A 23,924-nucleotide genomic window follows, 5' to 3' on the forward strand; every position below is an offset into this window, starting at 1 on the left:
CTTTATTTTTATCAAATAAAATATTGAATTACAAAATATATAAAATAAATTTTAAGATGATTTAAATTTATTTATTATATAATAATAAAATTAAATTTATATAAAATTATAAAATAATTTAATATATTTTAATTTATATTTTTGGTGGTAAGAAAACTAATATTAATATATATTTAAGTCATTAATTCGAATATTTTATTTGGTCAAAACATTAATTCGAATATTAGTTGAAGCTTGACTGCCAAAATGTATTTATTCAGAGATTGTCCTTCCAAGAAAGCAAAGCCCAAGCCCAAGATTATCCTATATTTGCATACTAAGCCCATTTTAGAAAAGAGGCCGATATCCCTTAAATGTGAAAATACCCGAAAACCCCAGTTTATTTATTTATTTTCCATTTTTCTTTGACGGAAACTGAAAATTTGCGGCAGTTTCCACTAGGCCGCCATTGTGGTCGGAACTGAGAAGAAGCCATAGTCACTGTTTTCTCTAAGCTTATTACATAAGAAATATCGAACCCGATAAAAGAAGAAGAAGAAGTTAGAACGAGCAGCCATGGAATCGTCGAGTGAGCTCGATAGGCTGCTCTTTTTCGAGCAAGCTCGTAAAATTTCCGAAGCTACTTATGCTTCCAATCCTCTCGATGCCGACGTTCGCTTCCTCCTTCTGTCGATCCGTTTTTGTCTTCTTCTTTTTTCTTTTTCCAATTAAAATTGATATTTGTCCAATTTTTAATTTATATTTATTGTTTGCAGAACTTAACAAGATGGGCTGGAGCTTTACTTGAGTTGTCTCAGTTTCAAAGCGTTCCAGATTCACAGAAAATGATTCAAGGTTCTCATAATTTATATGCACATAATAAATAATAAATTTAATTTCATTCATTTGTAATTCAAATATTAATTTTCTTGGTTACTAAAAATTAATTGTGAATAGATGCTATTTCGAAGCTAGAGGAGGCTTTGTCGATTAACCCTAAGAAGCATGATGCTTTATGGTGTTTGGGAAATGCTCAGACTTCTTTTGCATTTTTGACTAGCAAGGAAGATGAGGCCAGGCCTTACTTCGAAAAGGCAGCTCAATATTTCCAGCAAGCAGTTGATGAGGTTTTTCTGTAGTTTTGTTTGGCTAAAGTATAAATTACTGCATTTATGGATGGATCTATAGACTCATTGCTTGAATGCTCTTTTTTTTAACTTGGTAGCTTTGTATTTGTAGGATCCCAGCAATGAAATTTACCTGAAATCTTTGGAAATATCTGCTAAGGTAGGTCTTTCTCCATACTTGGTATGATTTATTCTTTAAATAATGCTTATATTTCATCTGATGTTTAACTTTCAATGGCCGAGTACAACATATAGTTACTTTTGGAAGTTTGAGATGGAGCATATTGATTCTATTTCATGACTGTTAGATAAAGTCCCTGTGTTGTCTTTAGATGTTAAATGCGGATTAGTTTGTAAACCTTGCAGAAGATTGCTCCACCCTTTGTATTTATCTTACTGGTTAACTTGCACATTCAGAATGTCTCTTGAAATGATTGCAATCATTCTTTTTTTTTTTTTTTGGCCAAATGCTGTGAAATTCAGATGCATATGGATATAGCTCGGTATTATATAGAAATATATGTAGTAATGGTAGTCTAGATTTTGTTTGCCTATATATCTTACACTGCTAAAATTCAAAATAAATAAAACTTGAGATTTGTGGTAATAGACGCATTCTAAGGGCATATAAACATGACTACCTTAGATCAAATTAATCGTACAGAACACATTTTCTGCCTTGTTTGAAGCCAATCAATTAAGAGGTTTCTTAAAGCCAAACTAGAGGGAGGTATTAAGTTAAGAATGTTCCATGTGCCATTTGTTCTTTGCAATCCTCCTTACCTTTGATTTCTTAATTCTTACTGTTACCTCAGGCTCCAGAGTTACACCAGGAAATCATTAAGCAAGGTTTAGGTCAACAGATGCTTGGTGCTGGACCCTCTAGTTCTACTTCTACCTCCAGCTCAGCAAAGGTAGTCCTTAGAGTTTCTTCCTTTTGCATTCCATTTCTTCTTATTTTCACTTTTCTTTTCCCTGCTTTTGACCTTATCGTGTCTCTGTGGCTTATGTTGTCAAGTGCTGTTTAATTTATCATTGAGGCTTGCACGAGGCTTTGTAAAGGGTAAAGGTCACATAGTTATGTTTTAAGTCATTGGGTGATTGACGAGAAAGTCAAAATCGATTGCTTTCCCTTTATCATGATTCTTGGAATGACTTATGGTGATTGATAATTCAGCTCATCAACGGGAGACTGAAACCTTTCTGCTCATTGAAGAGAGATTGAAACCTTAGGACTCATTAAAAAGAGACCTGAATCTCTTTTAAGGTTTTTGATAGAAATTCTGCTTAGCATTTTATTATTTCATAGGTCCCTTCAACTTAGGACCAATTTTATTACATGAATAGGAAACCTATTGTCCCTCAAAAAGAAATAGGAAACCTATTCTTAGAAGGAAGATAAAATCAACTGAAATAAAAGCATAATCATGAAAACTAAGGAAAGAAATAAATTCACAACCTAAGCCTTAGTTAGAGAATCGAAATTGAACTAATGTTCGTCTCTAAAATAGGTTCAGCCCAAACAGGTGGGATCAATAACCACAAGCTTATACTATACTTTTTATTTTTCTTTAATTACCAGTGCATGTAAGTTTATAAGAGCCATTATTGACATTTGGGCTTTTGATTTTTTATTGGTAAAGGAAAACTTGAGCAAAGTGGTAATCAATTAATCACAGGATCAGAGTGGGTAGATACAAACGTGCTATGGAGGAAATGTTTGATACCAAGACACAAGAGATATTATTACAATGGCAAAAGGACTAATCATGCTTTATGTTACTATGTATTGAGTTAGAAATGACACATCTCTACCCTAAATTGAGCATGGCTGAAATGAGGAAAGCTGTAGCAGCGGAGGACAAATCAGGAGATTGTTTTTAGATGATTGAATCCTGCATAATGTAGACCTAGAATGCTTTTGTGCACGAGTGGTTTTGGTAATGAGGAGGGGTAAAAGCATGCAAAATATCACATAAATGTAAGTCGTTAGGCAGGAAGTAACATAACAATGTAAACATTGATCTAGTGAGATGGAGGTAAAGGATTTCATGTAGCTTACTTTTGCAGAATGCTGATTGAGCTGCTTGATTTTCTCAGATTCCCATCAAATGCTTTTCTTATGATGAATAAGGGGATTATTAGCTAAGAATGAGCATACGTTCAGTCACTGTTTCAACCATGTTACGATTCTCTTTCATTTGAAGTGCAAATTTGTATGCAGTGTTACTTGAAGGCCATGATCTTTTTTTCTTTTTTTTATTTATTACTTTGTATGAATTCTCTGTTTACCTTCTTGCAGACTGCTACAAAAAATAAGAAAAGTAGTGATCTCAAATACGACATATTCGGATGGGTAATCCTTGCTGTTGGCATTGTTGCATGGGTTGGATTTGCAAAATCTCAGATGCCACCTTCACAGCTGCCACCACCACCACGATAAGCACAGGATGCAAGCTACGCCCTGACATCTAAATGCTGTTTGCATTGATTCAAAAAGCCTTAATTTATGTTAGTTTAGTTTTTTTTGACCTTATTCGTGCTCCTCAGCTAATGCTTGAAAACTAGTCATTTACAGTACAATTGCTTTATTTGGAGAATAGTTGAGTGATTGTTAACATGAAAAATTCATCTGTTGATTATTTATTCGAATCTGTTGGAGCTGAAGCAACTAACAGCAAGGTTCAACAAGAAACTTGCTAAACAAGAATCGAGACTTGCAGCAGAAACAAAGCAGAAAATCAAAACAAATTTTAAAGCAAAGCTAAAATAGAGAGCATATGGATGAAATCTTGACTGAATTCATTCAAAAAAAAGAAAATGGCACCAAGCCAATACATAAAACCAAGTTCACAGCTTGTCAAAACAGTAGGTTAACCTAATCACAACCTACCACCACTAAGTAACTTAGTAACTTGAGCTAATTAACTTGTACAAATGAACAAAGCTGATTAATCAGCTCAATCACCATCAATTTTACATCAAGTATAAACCTCACATAGTTAAGATTGAACTAAGTTACATTGCATCAACTTAAAATACAAAATGAAACAAAAACATGCTTGCTGGCTTGATGAACTAGCAGCTTCTGCATGTGATGGCCTCGACTGTCTTGGTTGCTGCATGCTGACCATGCTTCAACACTCCTCCTTGGTTAGCATGTTGCAAACTCCCATCTTAGCTCTCAAATGTTGAAACTCTGAAACACTGAGGGCCTTTGTCAAAATATCAGCTATTTGCTCTTTAGAACTGCAATGAAGCAGTTTAATAACATGAGCTTGCTCCATTTCTCGAACTGCATGGAGCTTGATATTAAAATGCTTTGTCCTCCCATGAAAAACAGGGTTTTTTGCAATTGCAGCAGCAGATTGGTTGTCACACATTATCTCTGATGCTTCCTTTTGCTCATGGTTAAGATCTGTTAAGATTTTTCTAAGCCATATGGTTTGATTGACTGCTGCAGCAGCAGCCACATATTCTGCCTCTGCAGTAGACTGGGCTACTACTCCCTGTTTCTTTGAGCTCCAGCAAATCATAGCAGAGCCAAGGTTGAATGCATAACCCGAAATGCTCTTCATATCATCTAATGAACAAGCCCAATCACTGTCACAGTATCCAACTAGCTTCAAATTTTCATCCTTGGTAAACAGCATTCCATAGGACAAAGTTCCCTTGATGTATCTTAGAACTCTTTTTGCAGCTCTAAAATGGCTTTCATTTGAGCAATGCATAAACCTCGAGAGTAGACTTACAGCATACATTATATCAGGTCTAGTGGCAGTTAGATATAACAAACATCCAACAAGACTTCGATAGGTTGTTTCATAAACCTTTTCATACTTGTCTTGGCTCGATAGCTTTTCTCCAACAGCAACTAGTGTGCTGGTTGCTTTACAATTCTCTATTGAGAATTTGTTGAGGATCTTCATAGCAAAAGTCTTTTGACTTAGCCAAATTCCTTTCTGAGCTTGTGTTACTTCCATGCCTAAGAAGTAGGACATCAACCCCAAGTCTGACATCTCAAAATGTTATTGCATTTTGGCTTTAAAACTGACCAGCATCTCTCGATCTCCTCCTATCACCAGTAGGTCATCGACATATATTGACACAATGAGCTGAGTTTCAGTACTGGTCGATTTAACATACAGAGCTGGCTCGCTGAGACTCCTTTCGAATCCCAGACTGGTCAGATAACCATCTATTCTGCTATACCAGGCCCTTGGAGCCTGTTTCAAGCCATACAAAGCTTTGTTGAGCTTGTACACCATTTCTTCTTTGCCAGACACCTTGAAACCTTGAGGTTGCTCCACATAAATCTCTTCTTCAAGAAATCCATTGAGAAATGCTGATTTTACATCAAGTTGATGTATCATTCACTGTTTTTGTGCTGCTAAGGTAACTAGCAGTCTTATGGTATCAAGCCTTGATGCGGAAACCCGGATCTAGACACAAGAGAAACACAAATTAGAAATAAAACGAGAATAAATAAAATTAGTTAAATAATAATAAATAAATAAAGAAAAAAAGGATAGATTTGCCCTATGGAACCCTTGGTTAACTTGTAACCAAAAACGCCAATGATTGAGCGGCTCCCTACGAAACCCCTAGAAGAAGAACCTCTAAAAACACCGATGAACGGGAAAGAAATTTGAATATTTGTAACTCCGAAATTCCCTCGAAAATAACAAACTCCAAACTAAATAGCAAGAGAAGAATCACTCTACTCTCAAAAATTTGCCTCACACAAATTTGGAAGAAAACAAAATACTCTCTTTTTATTCCACCCCTTCCAATGTGTAGAAAGCAAGCCTATTTATAGGCAAATTACAAGAGTAATTGAATCCTAATAAAACTCTTTCAAGAGTAATTGAATCCTAATAAAACTCTTTAAAATTATCTAAGAAAATAAATAAATAATAACCTAACCAATAAAATTACTTAACTCATAAGTGATGTGTCTCAACCAATGAGAATCAAGTAAATAATAATAATAAGATACATAAAAGATTAATCCACCAATTTATGGGCTTTCACTATTCCAAAATTGGTCCAGTGAATTGCATTCCCGTATTTGTCAACGTCACGAACATGATGAATTAAATTTGTAGCAACAAAGTCTTGGACAAAAGCATTCATCTTTGATTTTAATTGTCGTGCCTTACTTCGAGTGATTGGACCACTAGGAAAAACAACCCCTTGAGTGTCACCTCCTTGGCTCGTATCAAGCTTAGCCACAGGTGCAAAAGTCTCGAGGTAGTCTAATCCATACCTTTGACTGAAGCCTTTCACAACCAATCTTGCCTTCAACTTGTTTAAGCTACCATCAGCATTGTTTTTAACTCGATAGACCCATTTGACACCAATAATCTTCCAGTTTGCTGGTTTTTCAACTAGACTCCAAGTTTGATTTTTTTCAATCATTCTGATTTCTTCAATCATTGCCTACTTCCAGCCCTCCTGGCTTTCTGCTTCTTCAAAGCTACTTGGTTCAACAATGGCCACTTGTGCTCTTTCATAAACATCAATCAGTGATCGAGTGCCTCTGACTGGAACATCATCTACATCCATTTCAGATGTATTTTGATCATTTTCAACTTGGTCCAATGCCAGGTCTTCAGTTACTGCCTCTGGTTCAGCTTTCTCCCAATTCCAGCATGCTTTTTCATTGAATGCAACATCTCTGCTTACAAGTATCTTGTTTGTAGCAGGTTCTAGGATTCTGTAGCCCTTTTTAACCATGCTATAGCCAATTAGAATCCCTGCTTGAGCCCTTTTATCTATCTTACCTCTCTTTGCAGCTAGAACTTGTGTATAGCACAGGCAACCAAAAGTTCTGAGATGAGCCAGTGATGGCTTGAATCCAAACCATGCTTCAAATGGAGTCTTCTGAGCTAGGGCCTTGGTTGGGAGCCTATTTTGGAGGTATACTGCAGTGTTTACTACTTCAGCCAACAAAATTTTGGATAGATTCTTCTCAAACAGGAGGCATCTTGCCATGTTCATCAAACTTCTGTTTTTTCTTTCACTAACCCCATTCTGTTGAGGTGTATACATATTAGTCAGCTGATGTTTGATACCTGCTTCTTCACAGTAGGCTTAAAACTGACCTGAGGTATACTCAGTTCCATTGTCTGACCTCAGTGCTTTAAGCTTGCAACCAGACTCAGTTTCAATAGCAGCCTTAAACTTTAGGAACACAGATGCAACTTCTGATTTCTACTTTAGAAAATAAATCCAGTAGTATCTTGTAGAATCATCAATAAAGAGAATAAAATACCTGTTCCTTTTGAAAGACTCGGTCTTCATTGGTCCACACACATCAGTGTGCACAAGCTGCAACTTCTCTAATGCTCTCCATGTTGTGTTTGCAGGAAATGGCAACCTTGCTTGCTTTCCTTGCTGGCACACTTCACAGATTTCATCACTTTTCACTGATTTGGTGAAGTTTTCAGCTAGCCCTTCATTGACCATCTGAGCTATCGATTTGTAGTTTGCATGTCCAAGCCTCTGGTGCTAGAGCCTGGAGTCATTAGTGGAGGCTATACAGGCTGAATGTAAGTCATTTGGCTAGTCTACTTCAAAATATTTGTCATTCATAGTGACTGTTATGAGGATTGATCCACTCGGGTAAAAAATTTGGCATTCTTTCTCCTTGAACACAACTGAGTAACCTTTCTCAAGTAATTGAGTTATACTGAGAAGGTTCCTATCAATTTCAGGTACCAAAAGTACATTTGAAATGATTTTGCTACCTGTAAGGGTACAAATCAGCACATCTCCTCTTTTTTCAGCATTTATGAACTGACCATTTCCAATTTTCACCTTAGTTTTACATGTTTTGTCCAAGGTCTTGAAGATAGTTGCATTTGGTGACATGTGGTTTGTGCAGCCACTGTCTAGAAGCCAGCCCTTTGAACCATTCTTTTGGTTTGCTGCACATGACACAGCAAAAACCTGTTCTTCTTGATCATTGATTTCTTCAGCCACTCGAGCTTCAGCCTTTCGTACTGAAATTGATTCTGCCTTGGTTTGCTTCTGTTTTTGCAAACCTTTTCAACATGGCCCTTCTTCTTGTAGTGTTAGCATACTGCATCTGGTCTAAACCAGCATCTATCTTCTGGATGACCAGCCCTTTTACAATGTCTGTAGGGTTGATCACTGCTCCTAGCAGCATCAGGCTTGGGCCTATTTTTCCAGAACTTTTTGCCTTTATGAGCATTGATGCTCGAGGCTTATTTAGTTTTGGCTTGAAAAGCCCCTTCCTAGTGCTCCTCTTGTCTACTGGCTCTTCTTTGCTCTTGTACATACAAGGCATTGATTAGCTCAGTTAAGGAGATAGTTGTCAAGTCCCTTGAGTCTTCGAGGGATGAAATTTTGGCTTCATACCTCTCTGGTAAAGTGGACATGACTTTCTCAACTATTCTAGCTTCACTGAATTGCTCTCCAAGGAGCCTTATGCTGTTTACTGCAGCCATAATTTGGTCTGAATACTGCTTGACAGTTTCTTCCTCTTCATTTTAAGATTTTCGAAATCCTTTCTTAAGTTTAGTAGCTGTTGTTGCCTTATTCTTTCAGTTCCTTGAAGCTCTTCTTTAAGTTTATCCCAAGCCTCCTTTGGTGTCTCACAGGCCATGATCCTCATGAAGATCACATCTGTCACACAATTTTGTATGCATGACATGGCCTCGTGCCTTTTTGTTCTTTCATCAGTGTGTTGCCTTATTTGAGCAACTGTTGGATTAGCTCAAAGAGGTGCTGGCTCAGCATCTGAGTTAACTACTTCCCATAGGTCGAATGCCTGCAAGTAAGTCCTCATCTTAACTGCCCAAATGTTGAAGCCCTCTCCATTGAAGACAGGTGGTGAAGTTGGTGAAAAACCTGATGAAGCCATGGTGCCTCTTGTTGAGTTATAACAGGTCCTCTAAGAATGTGGCTCTAGATACTAATTGTTAGAGCTGAGAGCAACTAACAGCAAGGTTCAACAAGAAACTTGCTAAACAAGAATCGAGACTTCATGCGTAAACAAAGCGAAAATCAAAACAAATTTTAAAGCAAAGTTAAAATAGAGAGCATATGGATGAAATCTTGATGAATTCATTCAAAAAAGAAAATGGCACCAAGCCAATACATAAAACCAAGCTCACGACTTGTCAAAACAAGAGGTTAACGTAATCACAACCTACCACCACTAAATAGCTTAGTAACTTGAGCTAATTAACTTGTACAAATGAACAAAGTCGATTAATCACTCAATCACCATCAATTTTACATCAAGTATAAACCTAACATAGTTAAGATTGAACTAAGTTACATTGCATCAACTTAAAATACAAAATGAAACAAAAACATGCTTGCTGGCTTGATGAACTAGCAGCTTCTGCATGTGATTGCCTCGACTGTCTTGGTTGCTGCATGCTGACCATGCTTCAACAGAATCTATACTTTTTGTTTTTGTTCAATTTTGTCGATAGGAAAAAGTGATTCCTTTTATAAAAAAAAAACAACCCCAATATTAGAAGGATCTTTGGATTGAATTGAGAAGGGTAGATATACATTTTGGTCCCTGAATTTGGCTTTAAGATCTAAATTGGTACTTTAAGTATATATATATTTTTGGGTTCAATTAGGTGCTTGAATTTGGCACCTAAAGTTTAATTTGGTCCAATTAGGGATATGAACTTGGCATTTATGGTTTAAATTGGTAATTGAACTTGGCTTTTTGGTCCAAACTAATAGTTACAATAAATGATTTATTTGAATCAATTTGAACTATGTAGCCAATTTTTCATGCATATATCTGAACCAAAAAGCCAAGTTTAAGTACTTAATTTGACAAAAAAAAAAAGAGTTTTGGGTACCTAATTGAGTCTTAGGGCAAGTTTAGGTACCTAGTTGAATTTGGCTTTAAGGTTTAATTTGATATTTAAAGTTTAATTTGGTCTAAATACGTACATAAACTTGGCTTTCTGGTCCAAACTAGTGTTTGAACCAATTTGAACTGTGTAACTAGTTAGTAAGCATATGTTTAAACCGAAAAGCCAAGTTTAGGTAACTTAATTTGACAAAAAAAGAAAAAAGAAAAAAAAGAGTTTAGATATCAAATTGAATCTTGAGGTCAGATAACTAATTGGACAATAAAAAAAAAACCTAGAGATACAAATTTAAACCTTGAAATCAAATTGTTTTTAAAGGATGGAATTTAACCAGATTTTTAGATAATTGAAGGATTAAGGATGAGAATGGAGGCTGCTTAAGGATAAGAGTGGGTAGTGCGAATTTAATATTTGTGGTTTAGATATTGGAGTGGATACATTTACTTTTTAAACAATGAATCAAATTAAGAGCTGATAATTTCTTTAGGTGGATTTGGATGGAAAACAACCGCCATACGGGCCTAAGATAATTTTAATAGAAGTTGGGCCTATATTGTGGAAATAAATAAATAAATCGAAATTTCTTGCTGCTTCCGCTCATACTTGGCTGATCTCTAAAAAATGTGAACAAAAAACAGTTGATTCATCGTCATTCTTAACTGCTTTTTGAAACCTCTTCCCAATTCCAGATAAAGCTAAAGCATTCATTCGAGCCTCCTTCAAATGGCGGGAACGAAACTGTTCCCTACCCAATCCACTCACTCCCTTTCCTTTCGCCACTTTTTCGCACTCGCTCCGCCGCTTGCGGTGTCGTATCCCACCCGTGTCCGCCTCGACTGTGCTAAACTCAGTAGGCTTCGCGTCTTAGCTATGGCGGCTAAAAAGAGTCCGAAGCGTCTCAAGTACTCTACTCCTCGCGTTCCCAAGGTCTAATTTCTTCTCAAATTATTCATGTTTGTGATCTGTAAAAAACTTAAGTGAAAAAGAAAGTTGAAGTAACTGAAATTGACAGATAGATGATTTGGTTTACGTGGAAGTCGATCCTTCGGGAACTGAAAACTGGAAACTTGAACCTGTAATTGAACTTTTAAACCAAGGAGCTGTTGGTGTTATTCCTACTGATACCGTGTAAGAGCTATCAAAATTACTTCTTTTATTATTTCTTTTACTTTTATTTTTGGTTTCTAGAAGCGAAAACCATGTTTCGATTTAAAAAATATAATGAAAACATCAAAATTTAGTGTTCTGTTAAAAGGAAAATTTTGCATCATTTATTTTTGACTGAAATGATTAGTACATTTGAACGTGTTGCAGTTAGTACTTTTAGGTTTGATTGTTTTTTTAGTTGAAGCAATTAACACAATGTGAAAAATTAAGGGTCAAAACAGGGCCTTACAACGTCCTTTTGAAATTTCTTAATATCAATTTAATGTTCCTTTGTTCATATGTAGGTATGCTATAGTTTGTCATTTGAAAAGCCATTCAGCTATTGAACGTCTTCGAAGGTAGGTTACAGGTAGCAATTTTCCTTTTTATTTTTATTTTTTTATACTAATTTTATAGGTTTAAACCTTTATCTGAGTTCAATCTTTAGCTGATAAAAGCTGTTGTATATTCTCCCATTGCAGAATAAAAAACATTGAACCTTCCAAGGTAAATTTCAATACCTATCAAACTTGATGCTAACATTGCTTTTGGGCACTTTTTTCCAAACTATAAGCGAAGTATCAAAATTTTCCATGCATCTATTTTTTCTTTTTCATGTCCTTTTTGCTGATTATGGCTTTGTGCAGCCACTTAGTATTTTATGCCGCTCTCTTCGAGACATTGACAATTATACGACGGGGTTCCCTCGTGGTGATGGCCAAGGTCATGCGAATATTTTTCGAGCTGTTAAGCATTGCTTGCCTGGGCCTGTAAGAATGTTCTTTGTCTTATTCTTGTTGTTATTATTGTTAGCGGAAGGAACCTTAAGTACCCATTGGTGGCATAACAGAGCCAGAATAGAAGGAATGCTTTGTTATTTATTGTTAAGATGAGGTGTAGGATCCACTTATAGTGGTTTCTTTGCAGAAATTCTTCTTGTTCTGCACTTAGTCTTAATGGCTTTAATGTTTATTATCTTCCTGCTTCCCCATGGTTGGCTAATCAATGAACACATCATAGTGGGATTTCAAACATGATGAACTCTTATTAACCTATGACCTTTTTGGCTAAATATGTTCTCCTTGCGTGTCTGATTGTTAGATTGCTGGGTCATGAAGTGGAATATTTGGTGGGAAATAGGTTCCACAATTTATTTTGAATATATTTTTAACTTGTAACAAAATTCCTGTGGAAACAGTATACTTTCATCTTAACTGCAAGCAAAGAGTTGCCAAAACAATGTGTGAGGTATGGCACAACTACAGCAAAATATGCTGCAAGGAAAAATGTAGGTGTTCGTATGCCCTATGATGCTATATGTCAAGCAATATTAGAAAAGATGGATGCACCTTTAATATCCACAAGGTTGGTATACTGAAGCTGCAAACATTAATAGGCCAGTGGATAAACCAAACTAATTATATGGCTCCTGCTTTTTATTCTCTATGTTCTTTATGATTTTATACTTAATGTCTTGTTCCCTTTTGCTAGTGTCAAGTGGCCAAAAGAAAATGAGTGGATGATAGATCCGGTTGTGATAGCTGATATATATGGAGCAGAGGTATGAACTTTGCCTGGTTCAATTTATTTTACAAGGTTAAAATTTCACCTTGAGCTATGGCAGTATCTAGTACTTTCCAGACAAATTATGCTCGGAGAGCAGTAAACTTTCTTGGATCCCTCTTTAATGAACCACCTAGAATGTTGTACTTTTGATTTTAATATCAAGTTCATATGTCTATGTCATGCAAATATAATTTGGAGAAGTGGAAATAGAATGGAGCGAGTTAAATTATATATTTTGTTTCATAGCACTTGTTGCTTACACCTTATCTGCGGCTACTCAACATTTTACCCTCCAACTCTTTTGGTTGGAAAGTAGAATGAATAGTTAAGAGCTGTATTTGAGGCTTCCATCAGTACTATTCTAAATCGTGTTTTCCTCACAATTGAGCTGTATTTCTACTTTAGGGTCTTGATTTTGTCGTTGATGGTGGCATAAGAGTTGCTGATCCTTCTACTGTTGTTGACATGACTAGGGCTTCTCCCAAAATTATACGGCTTGGAAAGGTATAACTGAGTATTCCTGAGTCAAGTAAGATGAAAGAATTGGACCATGTTATCTTTCTATAACCTAAAATATCCTGCTTTTGTTACAAATATAGTTCTTTTTTAACAGTGACCTAGTTATTACCAGAGCTTTGTGTGGTATCTTAGAATTTTATGAGTAGGGAGGACAACAGGTTGGACATTTGTAAAATCTAACTTGGAATCCACAAATTTGCTTTAAAATTTGAATCCATTTATTATTTGAACTGAAGCCAAGTATCCCCATCTAAATCCTAATTAATTAAATTATCTGCCAGATATCCAAATCCGAATTTAATAAGTCTAAAAACTTTTAAAATAAAACTTAAAAAAGTAAAGTGGATATTGGATTTGGATATCCGAGTCAGAATTTATTACCCTATAAAATAAAGCGGATTTGGATAGCAAAGTAAAACAGATTCGGATAATGGATAGATAAATCCGAATATGTTATCCACAAAAGTAAAGCAGATTTGGATAACGGATATCCGAGGGCTAATATTTGTATTTGCTCGGAATCTGCTACTACCAATAATTAGAATATATGAATCTAAAAATTATCCTAATAAGTAATATTTAAATCTGAAAAAAGCAATTTAAATATTTACAAATATCTGGATCCGCACTATCTATTGCCCACCCTATTCATGAGTAACTTGGTGAAAAAGGAAGGGATGCAACACTTGTATTTAAGAGGGAATCAAGAAACTATTTGTGCAATGTTGTCAACACTTCTATCTGAATCTGATGGCTTGCCCCATTTGTTATATGTATGATGCAGGGACCCAAATTGCACTGGATGGCATCAGAAGATGATAACGAATCTGCTGTCTATGCAGACGAGCTCATTCCATCAGCCACTTAAGATTCTTTCTCTTTGTAAGCTTACAGCACATGAGGCCCATGGTTCTTTCGGATTCAAGGTCGAATCAGTTCACCTCCACAAAAGAGATCAACATCAATGTTTATCTATAGTAACTGAGTTCAAGCAAAGGTATTGTATTTTGTATAGCTCTTCCAACTTTCATGTTAACTCCTATTATTATTATTGTTATTATTTTGACAAAAGCTCTTATGATTATTGTTAGAAAGGGATGGGTTTATAGGATTTGAACTTTGATTTTAGGGTGTGCTTGGTTGGGTGAAAAAATGGAAGGATGGGAGAAGGGAGTGAAAAAATGGAAAAAAAATTTGTGTGGACTTGGTTGGGAAGAAAAGTTAGAGGAAAGAAAATAGGAGGGATGACCATTTTCCATCTTAATGTATAAAAATCAATCCTTCCAAATTAGAATGATGAGAGGAAAGAAAATGAGAGAGATGTGCATGCTAGTTCAAAATTATGTAGTTTTCAAATGTTTTTTTTTCCTTTCATTCTATTTTTTAACTCTACTAAGCAATGGATGAAATTTTTTTCTATTTTTCTATCTCTTGTACCAAGCACATCCTTGGAAAGAAAATTTATGTTTTCTATCCTTCTAGTGTTCTACCCCTTTAATTTTCCATCACTCCAGTTTTCTTTTTACTCTACCAAACAAAACCTTAGTGTCAAGATACAACGACTTTGCTACTCTAACCATGGCTGTTGAAGCTCTTATTAACCATTTTTTTTATATCTTTTAGCTACTATTTGGTGGTTATTTTAATTGAAATTTAATTGTTACAATTTAATCGTCATTTATTATTCTTAATTTTATATTTTATAACCGTTAATTGAACTCCAATTAATACATTTATTTTAATTTTATATTTTATAACCTGGGATTTGAACCCAGGCTTTGATAATCTAACCCAAGCGCTTAATGCATGAAAACATGACCGAAGAACATGTCTGGTACCTTCCATATTGTCATCACAAAAAGGCGCAAGTAAAATTACCAGTTAACCGTCTTCTTCTGTGTCTTTCAAAGTTTCTGAGCAGTTTGTTACTAAAGACTAGCCAAAGAAGAGCTCTTAATCTGTTGTGGTCTTTAAAAGTGTATTTATTTTATAGAAAATTATTTACGAAAAATGGTTTTTTTTTTATATTTTTCTGTATATGTTTTATAGGAAATCGTTTGGTCAATGAAACGGAAAGTAAACCATTTTTCTTAGAAATTGCCTCTTTTTTAAAAGTATAGCTTCATTTTTGAAAAATAATTATTTTATGATTAATTTGATTTTTATTAAAAAACCAACTTGAATAAGTCTAATATTATTATATTAATAATAATGTTTTAAATTTTTAAGGAGAAAACAGGTTCATAAGAATCTACACTGCAGCTACATTATTAACACGTAGCATGAACTTAAAATTCCCTGTCTTTCTGCATTAGGTGGTTCTTAAAAAACTCAAATCTTCATTCGATCTGATCACCTAGTCTCCTCGTATAGCTCAGCAGATAGTCTCCTCTTGAGTTCCTTAGCAGTCCACCTATAGCAGCAACACCCGCCTCAATGTCCACCGATCGATCTGACTTGAGCTGTACCTAGTCTCTCTTTGGTGCTTTCCACTGCTTGAGATACGTTCACGCCCAGGATAAACTTGTAGCCAATAAATCCTCAGTATTGCTATGTGCCCCTTGGAAAACATGTGTGTTGCGATGCTTCCAGAGGAGCCAAACAGTAATGGAAAAGAAGAAATCCATGTATCGTTCCCAATGTCAAATCTGCCAGCAGTCAGTAAGTTCCAAAGAACCCATTCTTGCAAAGGGAGTGAGAAAAATCGATCCTTAGTCCTGTTGGGAACAATGGAGTTCCAAAGTCCCCTAGCAAACAAACAATCCCTTAGGATGTGCAGAATGGATTCCACCCCTTCACCATACCGGGAACAGTGAGAATCCCCTTCATCCCTCATCTAACCCATTCTTCATTAGTCAAAAGTCGACCTTTAATAACAATCCAAATGAACTGACGGACACGTTGAGGTGTTGGGCACTTCCAAATGAGTATCCAAACCGGCTTAGCCTTCCCCCAATTTAGAACCTGCAAAATGTTTAAACGTATCTGCAATAGAGAATTTTCCATTTTTTGAGCCAATTCCAAGCAAGCGTATCCATTCCTATGGCGGTAAAATGCCCTAATTTTAGAAAAAATGTCTTGTGGTAGCATATATCTCAAACTCTGCCTATTCCATTCACCATTCGGGTTCACTATATCCATAACCATTAAATACCCATTACAAGGTTCATTACCAATATAAAAGTTTTTAAGAGGGCATATTTCATTAATCCAATAGTCCCACCAGAAATTCGTCAATTGCCAATTACCAATAGACCAATCAACTCCTTAAAGCATCTCAGTCCAAACTTCCGAAAGCGGTCGCCAAACATACAAACAAGAACTTCGAGTGATTGAGATCGGACATCGACTTTGAATATTGTATTTGTTCCTCAGAACATGAACCCAAAAGGCGTCAATGTTAGAGATAATTTTGAAACCAAGCTTAAAAAATACTACAACATATAGAAAAAATTACAGGTTTTTTACACCAATAATATGAAAAATGTAATTACGAAAATGGGGTAAAAAGTAAATTAATTACGAGAACAAGTGTGGCCATATTGTCAAGCGATACCACCTTAAAAGGTTCACCCATCTTTAGCCAATTATTCTGGATGAAGAAAATTAATTTTTAACTAGTGTCACCACCTTAATTGGTTACACCAAAAGTTTTTATTTCCCATTTTTTCCTGCCATATATTGTTGTATAAAAATATCAGTGTCGCCATATAGGGTAGCCCTACTACTTTATCCCACCTCCCTACCTCCACGTGTGTATGGAGAACCAGCAAAGAAATTTGAACGGTGTCGCCAACAAGGAAGGTTACATCGAATTAGCATTTTAATCCTTGCTTCCCTGCCAAAAGAACAAAACTTTGATTGTTTTGTATTGTTGAAACAAATTAAGAGAAAAAAAAAATTGTGTCAAAACTAACCAAGAAAGTCTCTTGGATCCCTACAACTATTTGAAATCTAGATTGAAGATCAATAATAATTGTTTTTCATTTCAAAAATCAAGTTTGAGTTGAAGATCAATGTTAGTTTTTAATTACTTTTAGGGTAAACTACTAAAATAGTAACTTTTGTTTATCTCAGGTTACATTTTAGTCATTTATGTTTGAAATGTTACGTTTTAGTCACTTGCGTTAATGTCTTGTAACATTTTAGCCACTGAGCCATTAACGTTGTAACATAAGCTGATGTGGCACGTTAAATCATCATTTCAAATGAAAAATTTAGGTTAAATTATACAATTGGTTCCCATTTTTTTTTTCGTTTTGAGCATTTTAATTTTTTTTCTTTTATGTTCTTTTAACTTTCTTTCTTTTTCTTTATTTTCCATTCTCTTCTGTTTCTCCCTTTGTTTCCTCCATTCTCCATCTTTTTTAACATAATTTTTCTATGTTTATGAAAAAAGTAAAGGAAAAAGCTGAAACCAAAATAAAACTTGCTTCGCATATTCTCACCCCACAATTACAAACCCTCATCGTCTACCATCGCTTTAACGAACCAATTTGGATCTCTTAATGACCTAGTCCACAAGCTCATTTCACTTAAAGACCTCGCCAGTCGTGACTTATGGTAGTCCACCCTCAACAAAGTTTTTTGAGCCCATTCCCTTAGCCTCCTAACCAACCCCAATGACCACCTTATCTATCTTACCTACAGCATTCTAGTCCTCTCGAAACTACGTTGTTTCACAGATTCTTCAAATGATCTCTACACTCTCAATGATTAAAACGAACATACAAAACTTACCCTTAGCTTTACCCAAACTAGTTTGGTTCCATGCTCCCTTTCTCTCTTCAGTTCATCCATGCTCGGCTTCCAATCAAGCTTGCTTGAGAATATCCAGAAAGGTTTAGATCAATTTTATTGTTTGCTTAATTTTATTCGTCAAAAAGAAAAGAAAATGAAAGGAATAATCTACACGATTCTGTAAAAGTTTGGAAACGGGAAAAAATTGTTTTGAATATAAAGAATTCAATTTATGTTTGGATTTTATTAATGATATGATTTTTTATATTGATTAGTTAGATTCAATTTGAGTTTCAAAATTAGGTTATACTCAAATCGAGATTTGATTAATAATGATTGATATTAAATTTTGAGTGAAATTTAATTTAGGAATCATTTGAAAGAAACAAGGACTTGGTTTATTTGGTGGGCAAAGATTATGTTTTTGTAGTGAAGAATATGAGAAGAGAGAAAATAAAAGGGAAAAGAAAAGGAAAATAAAAGAAATAAAAAGAAAAAAATTAAATTGTTCAAAAAAAGTATAGGGACTAGTTTTAGTAAATGGAAAATATAGAAAAATTACATTAAAAGAAATAGAGAATAGAGGAAAACAGAAGGAGAAGGAGAAGAGAATGAAAATAAAGAAAAAAAGGAAAGTTCAAAGAACATAAAAGAAAAAAAATTAAATTGCTCAAAACAAAAAAATATAGGGACCAATTGTATAATTTAACCTAAAATTTTTGTTTAAAATGATGATTTAAAATGTCACGTTAGCTTATTGTTACATCGTTCATAACAATTAACACTCAATGAGTAAAATGTTACAACACCATAACTTAAGTGACTAAAACATAACATTTCAAACATAAGTGACTAAAATGTAACCCGAGACAAACAAAAGTGACTATTTTGATAGTTTACCATTATTTTTATGTTATTTCATTTTATTTTACTATTATGGATAGTTTGGTTACTATATGGTGATATAATGTTTTGTATGACATGAAAATTATTTTGTTTGATATACAATTTTTATTGCTTTGATATGGTATAAATTGTTTTAATATCAACTAATATGTACTTTTTATTTTTAATTTATTTTACAAATTTACTTTAGAAGATGAATAATCAATTCTTTGTATACTTCCATTACAATGGGGTAATTTGCCATACAGATGTTAGTTGTATATTTTAATTATGTCATCAAATAGGAATGAGGTTTAACAAGAGAGTAAACTTGATGAAATCAAAGAAAAGATTGGTGCGAAAATCGATTGAGGTTGTGGTAGGAGGATGTGTGGTAGGAGGATGTTTAGACTATTCTACAAATTTTCATTTTAATAAAATTTGGGCAAATATAGGGAGATGCAACTTGTAGAGGATGATGACGTAAAGATTATGATCACACCGTATTGCACGACTGGTAACATTGAACCAATTGAGTTGTTCACTGAGTTGGTGGATGTCGAGCCGGTATAAAATAACACTACATTAGATCAATAATATGGATTTCATGACTCGTATATAGAGGTTCCAAAAGCACTTGTGGATGGGCAATCTTTTGTACACAGGTTTGATTTTGACTTGAATGTTGGGTGGGTAGAAGCGTGCTATTATGAAGCGATCTCAAAATCATGTGGAAACCTATACGTGCTTCTATTCTATATAATAACACTACTCTCAGTCTCTGTTTACAGATATATCCATTGATGATTGGTACCAATGCAGATAATGAAGAAGGACTTGATAATAATGATGGTCCCGATCACTAGGGGGAAGAAGTTAGTGACCTCGATCTCGACGGGGTACTAGATTGTAACACTTAGATTTCAAATAACCTGAAATTAAGAATGAATAAGGGACTAAATTGAAAGAGATCGCAAGCTAACTACCTATACTGTAAAAATTAGGAAAGATGGAAATCAAATTGGACATGGTTGGGATCCAATTCTAGTTCAGTTGGAATGGAACCCGTTGATTCCTTAGTGGGAGATATCATAATTAGCAATGGAAGGTTTTCTTAGGATTGGAAGTAGCACAGGAAGGGTTATAAATAGTTGGGAGATTCCCGACCTTGTCCAATTTCTCTCGTTCATCATCTTCTTTGGTAGCTCGAAGAAGGAGTAGTCATGGAAGGTTCTGCATGAAGAGATTTCATGAAGATAGAACTGGAAAAGTAGGGAAACCAACAAGTGGGTAAGGTTTTTAACCCTTATGTGTACATATGATAAAGTTACGAACTCAGAACTATTTTGAGGGTTCTATATGTTTCTGGAAAAAAAATGGGTTTAGGTTAATAATATGGAGTATAACCTATGGTTTTTGGTTTTAAGATACTGTTTGGAGAATGGAAGCTCCGATGCCTAAAAGAAGGAATAAACTAGGGGAAAAAATAAGGTTTCAGGTGAGTTCCTAACACCAAACCTGTTATTATGGTCTACGTTGTTAGGTATGTCATGTTTGCATAAACATGAAGCAGGATGGTATGAACATGCATTGCATAACTATGAGGAAAACCTCAAGGGGTTAGATGAAGTTAGGAAGGGAATAGGGAGAGAACTCATTAGTTACCGCCTCAGGCGAAGCTTTGGGTAAATAAGGTAATGAGAGGAGGATTTGAGAAATAAGAAATATGAAATGATATTTACCGTGACGACGATATCGACTGGTCTTTCGAGGTGACATTGTGACGATGATATACGACGTAAGACCATAAATGAAAGAGGCTACAATAGTTCGGTATGTGGTACATAACATAAGACCATGGATGAAAGATGCCATGACAACATGGTATAATGTAAAGGTATATGATGTAAGACCATGGATGAAAGGCTCCATGGAAACAAGGTAAATGATATAAGGTATGCAGTGCAAGACCATAGATGAAAGATGCTATGGTAGTTAGGTATGATGAGTAAGATCATTAATGAAAGACGTTATGACATTATAAGGTAATACGTCACGATGGCGAAGTGGTATAAGACCATGGATGGAAGAATCCATGGCGTCCACAGAGTAAGTTCGTTGGGGCAGTAAACAGGGAATAAAGTAAGTTCATTGGGATAGTAAACATAGAATAGAGTAAGTTCGTTGGGACAGTAAACACGGGAAGTCTACTGGGATAAGGGAAACGAAATGGGAAGGGTATAAGACCATAGTTCAACTATGACAACCTAGGGCCCGTCATGGTGTAGATACAACCTCAAGTGAGGAGTATAGGCTTGGGCGCCAAGTATGAGAATCCACATAGGTGGAAGAAGAGCAAAGAAAGTGTAAGTATGGTAAGCGGGCGATGCGAGTCTCAAGGCTCAATTTTAGACCCATGATTGTGATGGGCTTACACTACCTCAAGGCGCAACAATAAGATCAAAGGCCAAGCAAATCAAAACAAGATTCGATCAAAAAAAATGTGATGATGAATCTTTTTAAGGAAACGAGGCATGATACATGCATGAAATGGGTGAAATTTATTAAACTCCATTCACTGAAGCTACCAGTTTTTAAGTTTGGGGAATCAGTAGACTTGTAATAACTTTTTGGATGGGATTCAGGTATTTATTTGTTAATATTTCTGCATGGTGTTCGAAGATCTATCTCTTAGCTTCGAAACGCAATTTTAATCACTTGATTTTGAGTTCCGGAGCTCAAGTTATGACCATTTTAGCGCAGAATGCGCGGGCAAAATTTTTTGACGGGATTATGACGAGAATTACGAGTTTTGGTCTTTTAATTAGAGTTTAAATCATATTGGATTCAGGTTTTAGACTTAATTTTTATTATATATGAACCCAATATTGTATTTATTAGCTCTAATTATTTTATTATTTTTTATTCCTAATTTTTTATAATTATTAAGTATTTTAAGTTATTTAAGAGTTTTATGTCAACAAGAAGATTTAGTTTAAAAGTACTTCTTGTTAATTTAGGTTAATTAGAGTTCTAGTATATTAAGAGTTTTATTTTGATTTATTTAGCTAGCCTATATAAAGGCTTTTACATTGTACACAAAAAAAACAATTTATTATTATTCAACAACTTCTCTTTTGAGTTAATAAATTCTCTTTGAGTTTTTCTTTTCAAGAATTTCTTTTCAGTTTTCTTTTAGAAGAGTTTTAACAATCTTTTCAGATTGTGGGGATCATCTTCAAACTTTTTCTTGTCAAGTTTTCTTCCTTGGAGGGGAAACTAGAGCTGCTTAAAGGGGGTTGTGAATTCTTCTTGTTTCTAAGGCTTCTTAGGACTTTTACATGTCACGTTCTATCTTTTCCATCTATCTTCTTTATTGTTTTAATCTTTGATTTATTGTTCAATTTTATTTTTCTTAGTTATTTATTTTAATTGTTTTAACTGACTTGGATTCGATTGCATTTCAAGTTGTGTCAAAATCCAAGTTTCTTTCCGAGACAAAGAGAAAAGAAACCTTGAGTGATAAAAGTTTATTTGATGGTCCACTTTTGGTGAGTGAAAATACATATGAGGTAAAATTAGAAAGTTCTCAAGTGAGAAAAGAAAATGAAAAACAAGAAAATATTAATGCAAAAGTGCAAAATGATTATGTTTTAGCTAACCATAACTCGAATTTGTTTAGTGGTGTTTCCTTGTTACAGGATTTCAAGGATCCTTTGATGGACTTCCAATTACATTACTCTACCATTGATAGACAAATTTACTTGTGGGAGAGAGGTAAGTTGGATATTGATAATTCTCCACAAGTACTACAAAGCAAGAAAGGTAAGGAAACATTAGAAATTGAATTAAAAGGCATACCTTGCATGTGTTTGATAGGTGTGCTCCTGATTTTAAATTTTCTTATGACATGTTTTCCCATTGGTTAAGTTTCAATAAACCTTTGTCAGTTTCAATTAATTTTACAGTTTTATCTAGATTTGTAAAAGTTAAAAATAATAATTTTGTTGCATTAAGTAGGTTAATTAAATCATTTTATACATTTTCTCTTGCAACAAAATTTTCTATTTTGACATTTAACAATGAATTTTATATAATCTTAACCTTCTTGATTTTTATAATTATGTGAAATTCTTGACTCATTGTTAGAAATTCTTATGGATGACTATGTATATTTAAAGAAAGTTACAGGTTATATTTTACCTGAACACTCATGTGCTTAACATTTCTTTGGTTAGTTTTGATACCTTGTTTTTAAAGGAGACATCCATGATCGAACCTAATTTGAAGGATAGAAATAATGTCTTTGATCCCAAAGATAGTTTTGGCATCCAAGAAAGTTTAGGTAAGTATTTTTTTTTCATTTTAATGTTCTTAATTCTAATCCCTTTTCTTTTTATGCAACTAAAGATTTGAGGACAAATCTTCTTGAGGAAGGGGGAATAATGCGAGTATCGTGGCCCAATTTCAGACCCATGGATATGATGGGCTTACACTACCTCAAGGCCCAACAATAAGATCAAAGGCTAAGTAAATCAAACCAAGATTCAATCAAAGGCAATATGTGAGGATGAATCTTTTTGAGGAAACGAGGAATGATACATGTACAAAATGGGTGAAATTTATTAAATTCCATTCATTGAAGCTGTCAGTTTTTATGCTTGGGGAATCAACAAACTTGCAATGACTTTTTGGATGGGATTCAAGAATTTATTTGTTAAGATGTCTTCATGACATTCAAAGATATATCTTTTAGCTTCGAAACACACTTTGAATCACTTGATTTTGAGTTTGAGAGCTCAAGTTATGACCGATTTAGTGAAGACTGTGCGAGCAGAATTTCATGATGGGATTATGACGGGAATTACAAGTTTTGGGTTTTTAATTCGAGTTTAAATCATATTGGGTTTAGGTTTTAGGCTTAATTTTTATTATATATGAACCCAATATTGTATTTATCAAATCTTATTATTTTATTATTTTTTATTTCAAATTTTTGATAATTATTAAGTATTTTAAGTTATTTAGGAGTTTTATGTCAATAAGAAAGTTTAGTTTAAAACTACTTCTTGTTTAGGTTAATTAGAGT

The 23,924-nt window shown here is 34.6% G+C and overlaps 3 protein-coding genes across 5 annotated transcripts; 2 read left to right on the forward strand and 1 right to left on the reverse strand.

Moving 5' to 3' along the window:
- The first annotated feature begins 383 nt into the window (after positions 1 to 383).
- LOC105798450 (mitochondrial import receptor subunit TOM20) lies at positions 384 to 3,752 on the forward strand. Of its 3 annotated transcripts, none has more exons than XR_008188540.1 (7): positions 384 to 651; positions 756 to 834; positions 937 to 1,106; positions 1,219 to 1,266; positions 1,922 to 2,020; positions 2,750 to 3,087; positions 3,409 to 3,642. XR_008188540.1 is itself a non-coding variant. In XM_012628507.2 (6 exons), exons 1-6 carry the CDS (start codon positions 556 to 558, stop codon positions 3,547 to 3,549), a joined length of 633 nt encoding a protein of 210 aa, XP_012483961.1. In that variant the 5' UTR covers positions 386 to 555; the 3' UTR covers positions 3,550 to 3,752. The 3 variants fall into 3 exon arrangements, 1 of the variants encoding a protein (XP_012483961.1); XR_008188541.1 differs by lacking the exon at positions 3,409 to 3,642 and adding an exon at positions 3,207 to 3,288; XM_012628507.2 differs by lacking the exon at positions 2,750 to 3,087 and having other exon boundaries at positions 386 to 651; positions 3,409 to 3,752.
- A 3,921-nt stretch (positions 3,753 to 7,673) lies between these two features.
- On the reverse strand, positions 7,674 to 8,581 carry LOC105797474 (uncharacterized). Its single transcript, XM_012627440.1, has 3 exons — positions 8,415 to 8,581; positions 8,195 to 8,291; positions 7,674 to 8,141 (listed from the first exon to the last, which is right to left on the reverse strand). The coding sequence occupies exons 1-3, from the start codon at positions 8,579 to 8,581 to the stop codon at positions 7,674 to 7,676; spliced, it is 732 nt and encodes a 243-aa protein (XP_012482894.1).
- A 1,980-nt stretch (positions 8,582 to 10,561) lies between these two features.
- LOC105798451 (uncharacterized) lies at positions 10,562 to 14,629 on the forward strand. Its single transcript, XM_012628510.2, has 9 exons — positions 10,562 to 10,906; positions 10,992 to 11,107; positions 11,431 to 11,484; positions 11,608 to 11,632; positions 11,773 to 11,895; positions 12,324 to 12,490; positions 12,617 to 12,686; positions 13,097 to 13,195; positions 13,995 to 14,629. Exons 1-9 carry the CDS (start codon positions 10,703 to 10,705, stop codon positions 14,076 to 14,078), a joined length of 942 nt encoding a protein of 313 aa, XP_012483964.1. The 5' UTR covers positions 10,562 to 10,702; the 3' UTR covers positions 14,079 to 14,629.
- Positions 14,630 to 23,924: the final 9,295 nt, after the last annotated feature.

The sequence above is a fragment of the Gossypium raimondii genome, chromosome 9 (genome assembly GCF_025698545.1).
Source record: "Gossypium raimondii isolate GPD5lz chromosome 9, ASM2569854v1, whole genome shotgun sequence".
NCBI classification, from domain to species: domain Eukaryota; kingdom Viridiplantae; phylum Streptophyta; class Magnoliopsida; order Malvales; family Malvaceae; genus Gossypium; species Gossypium raimondii.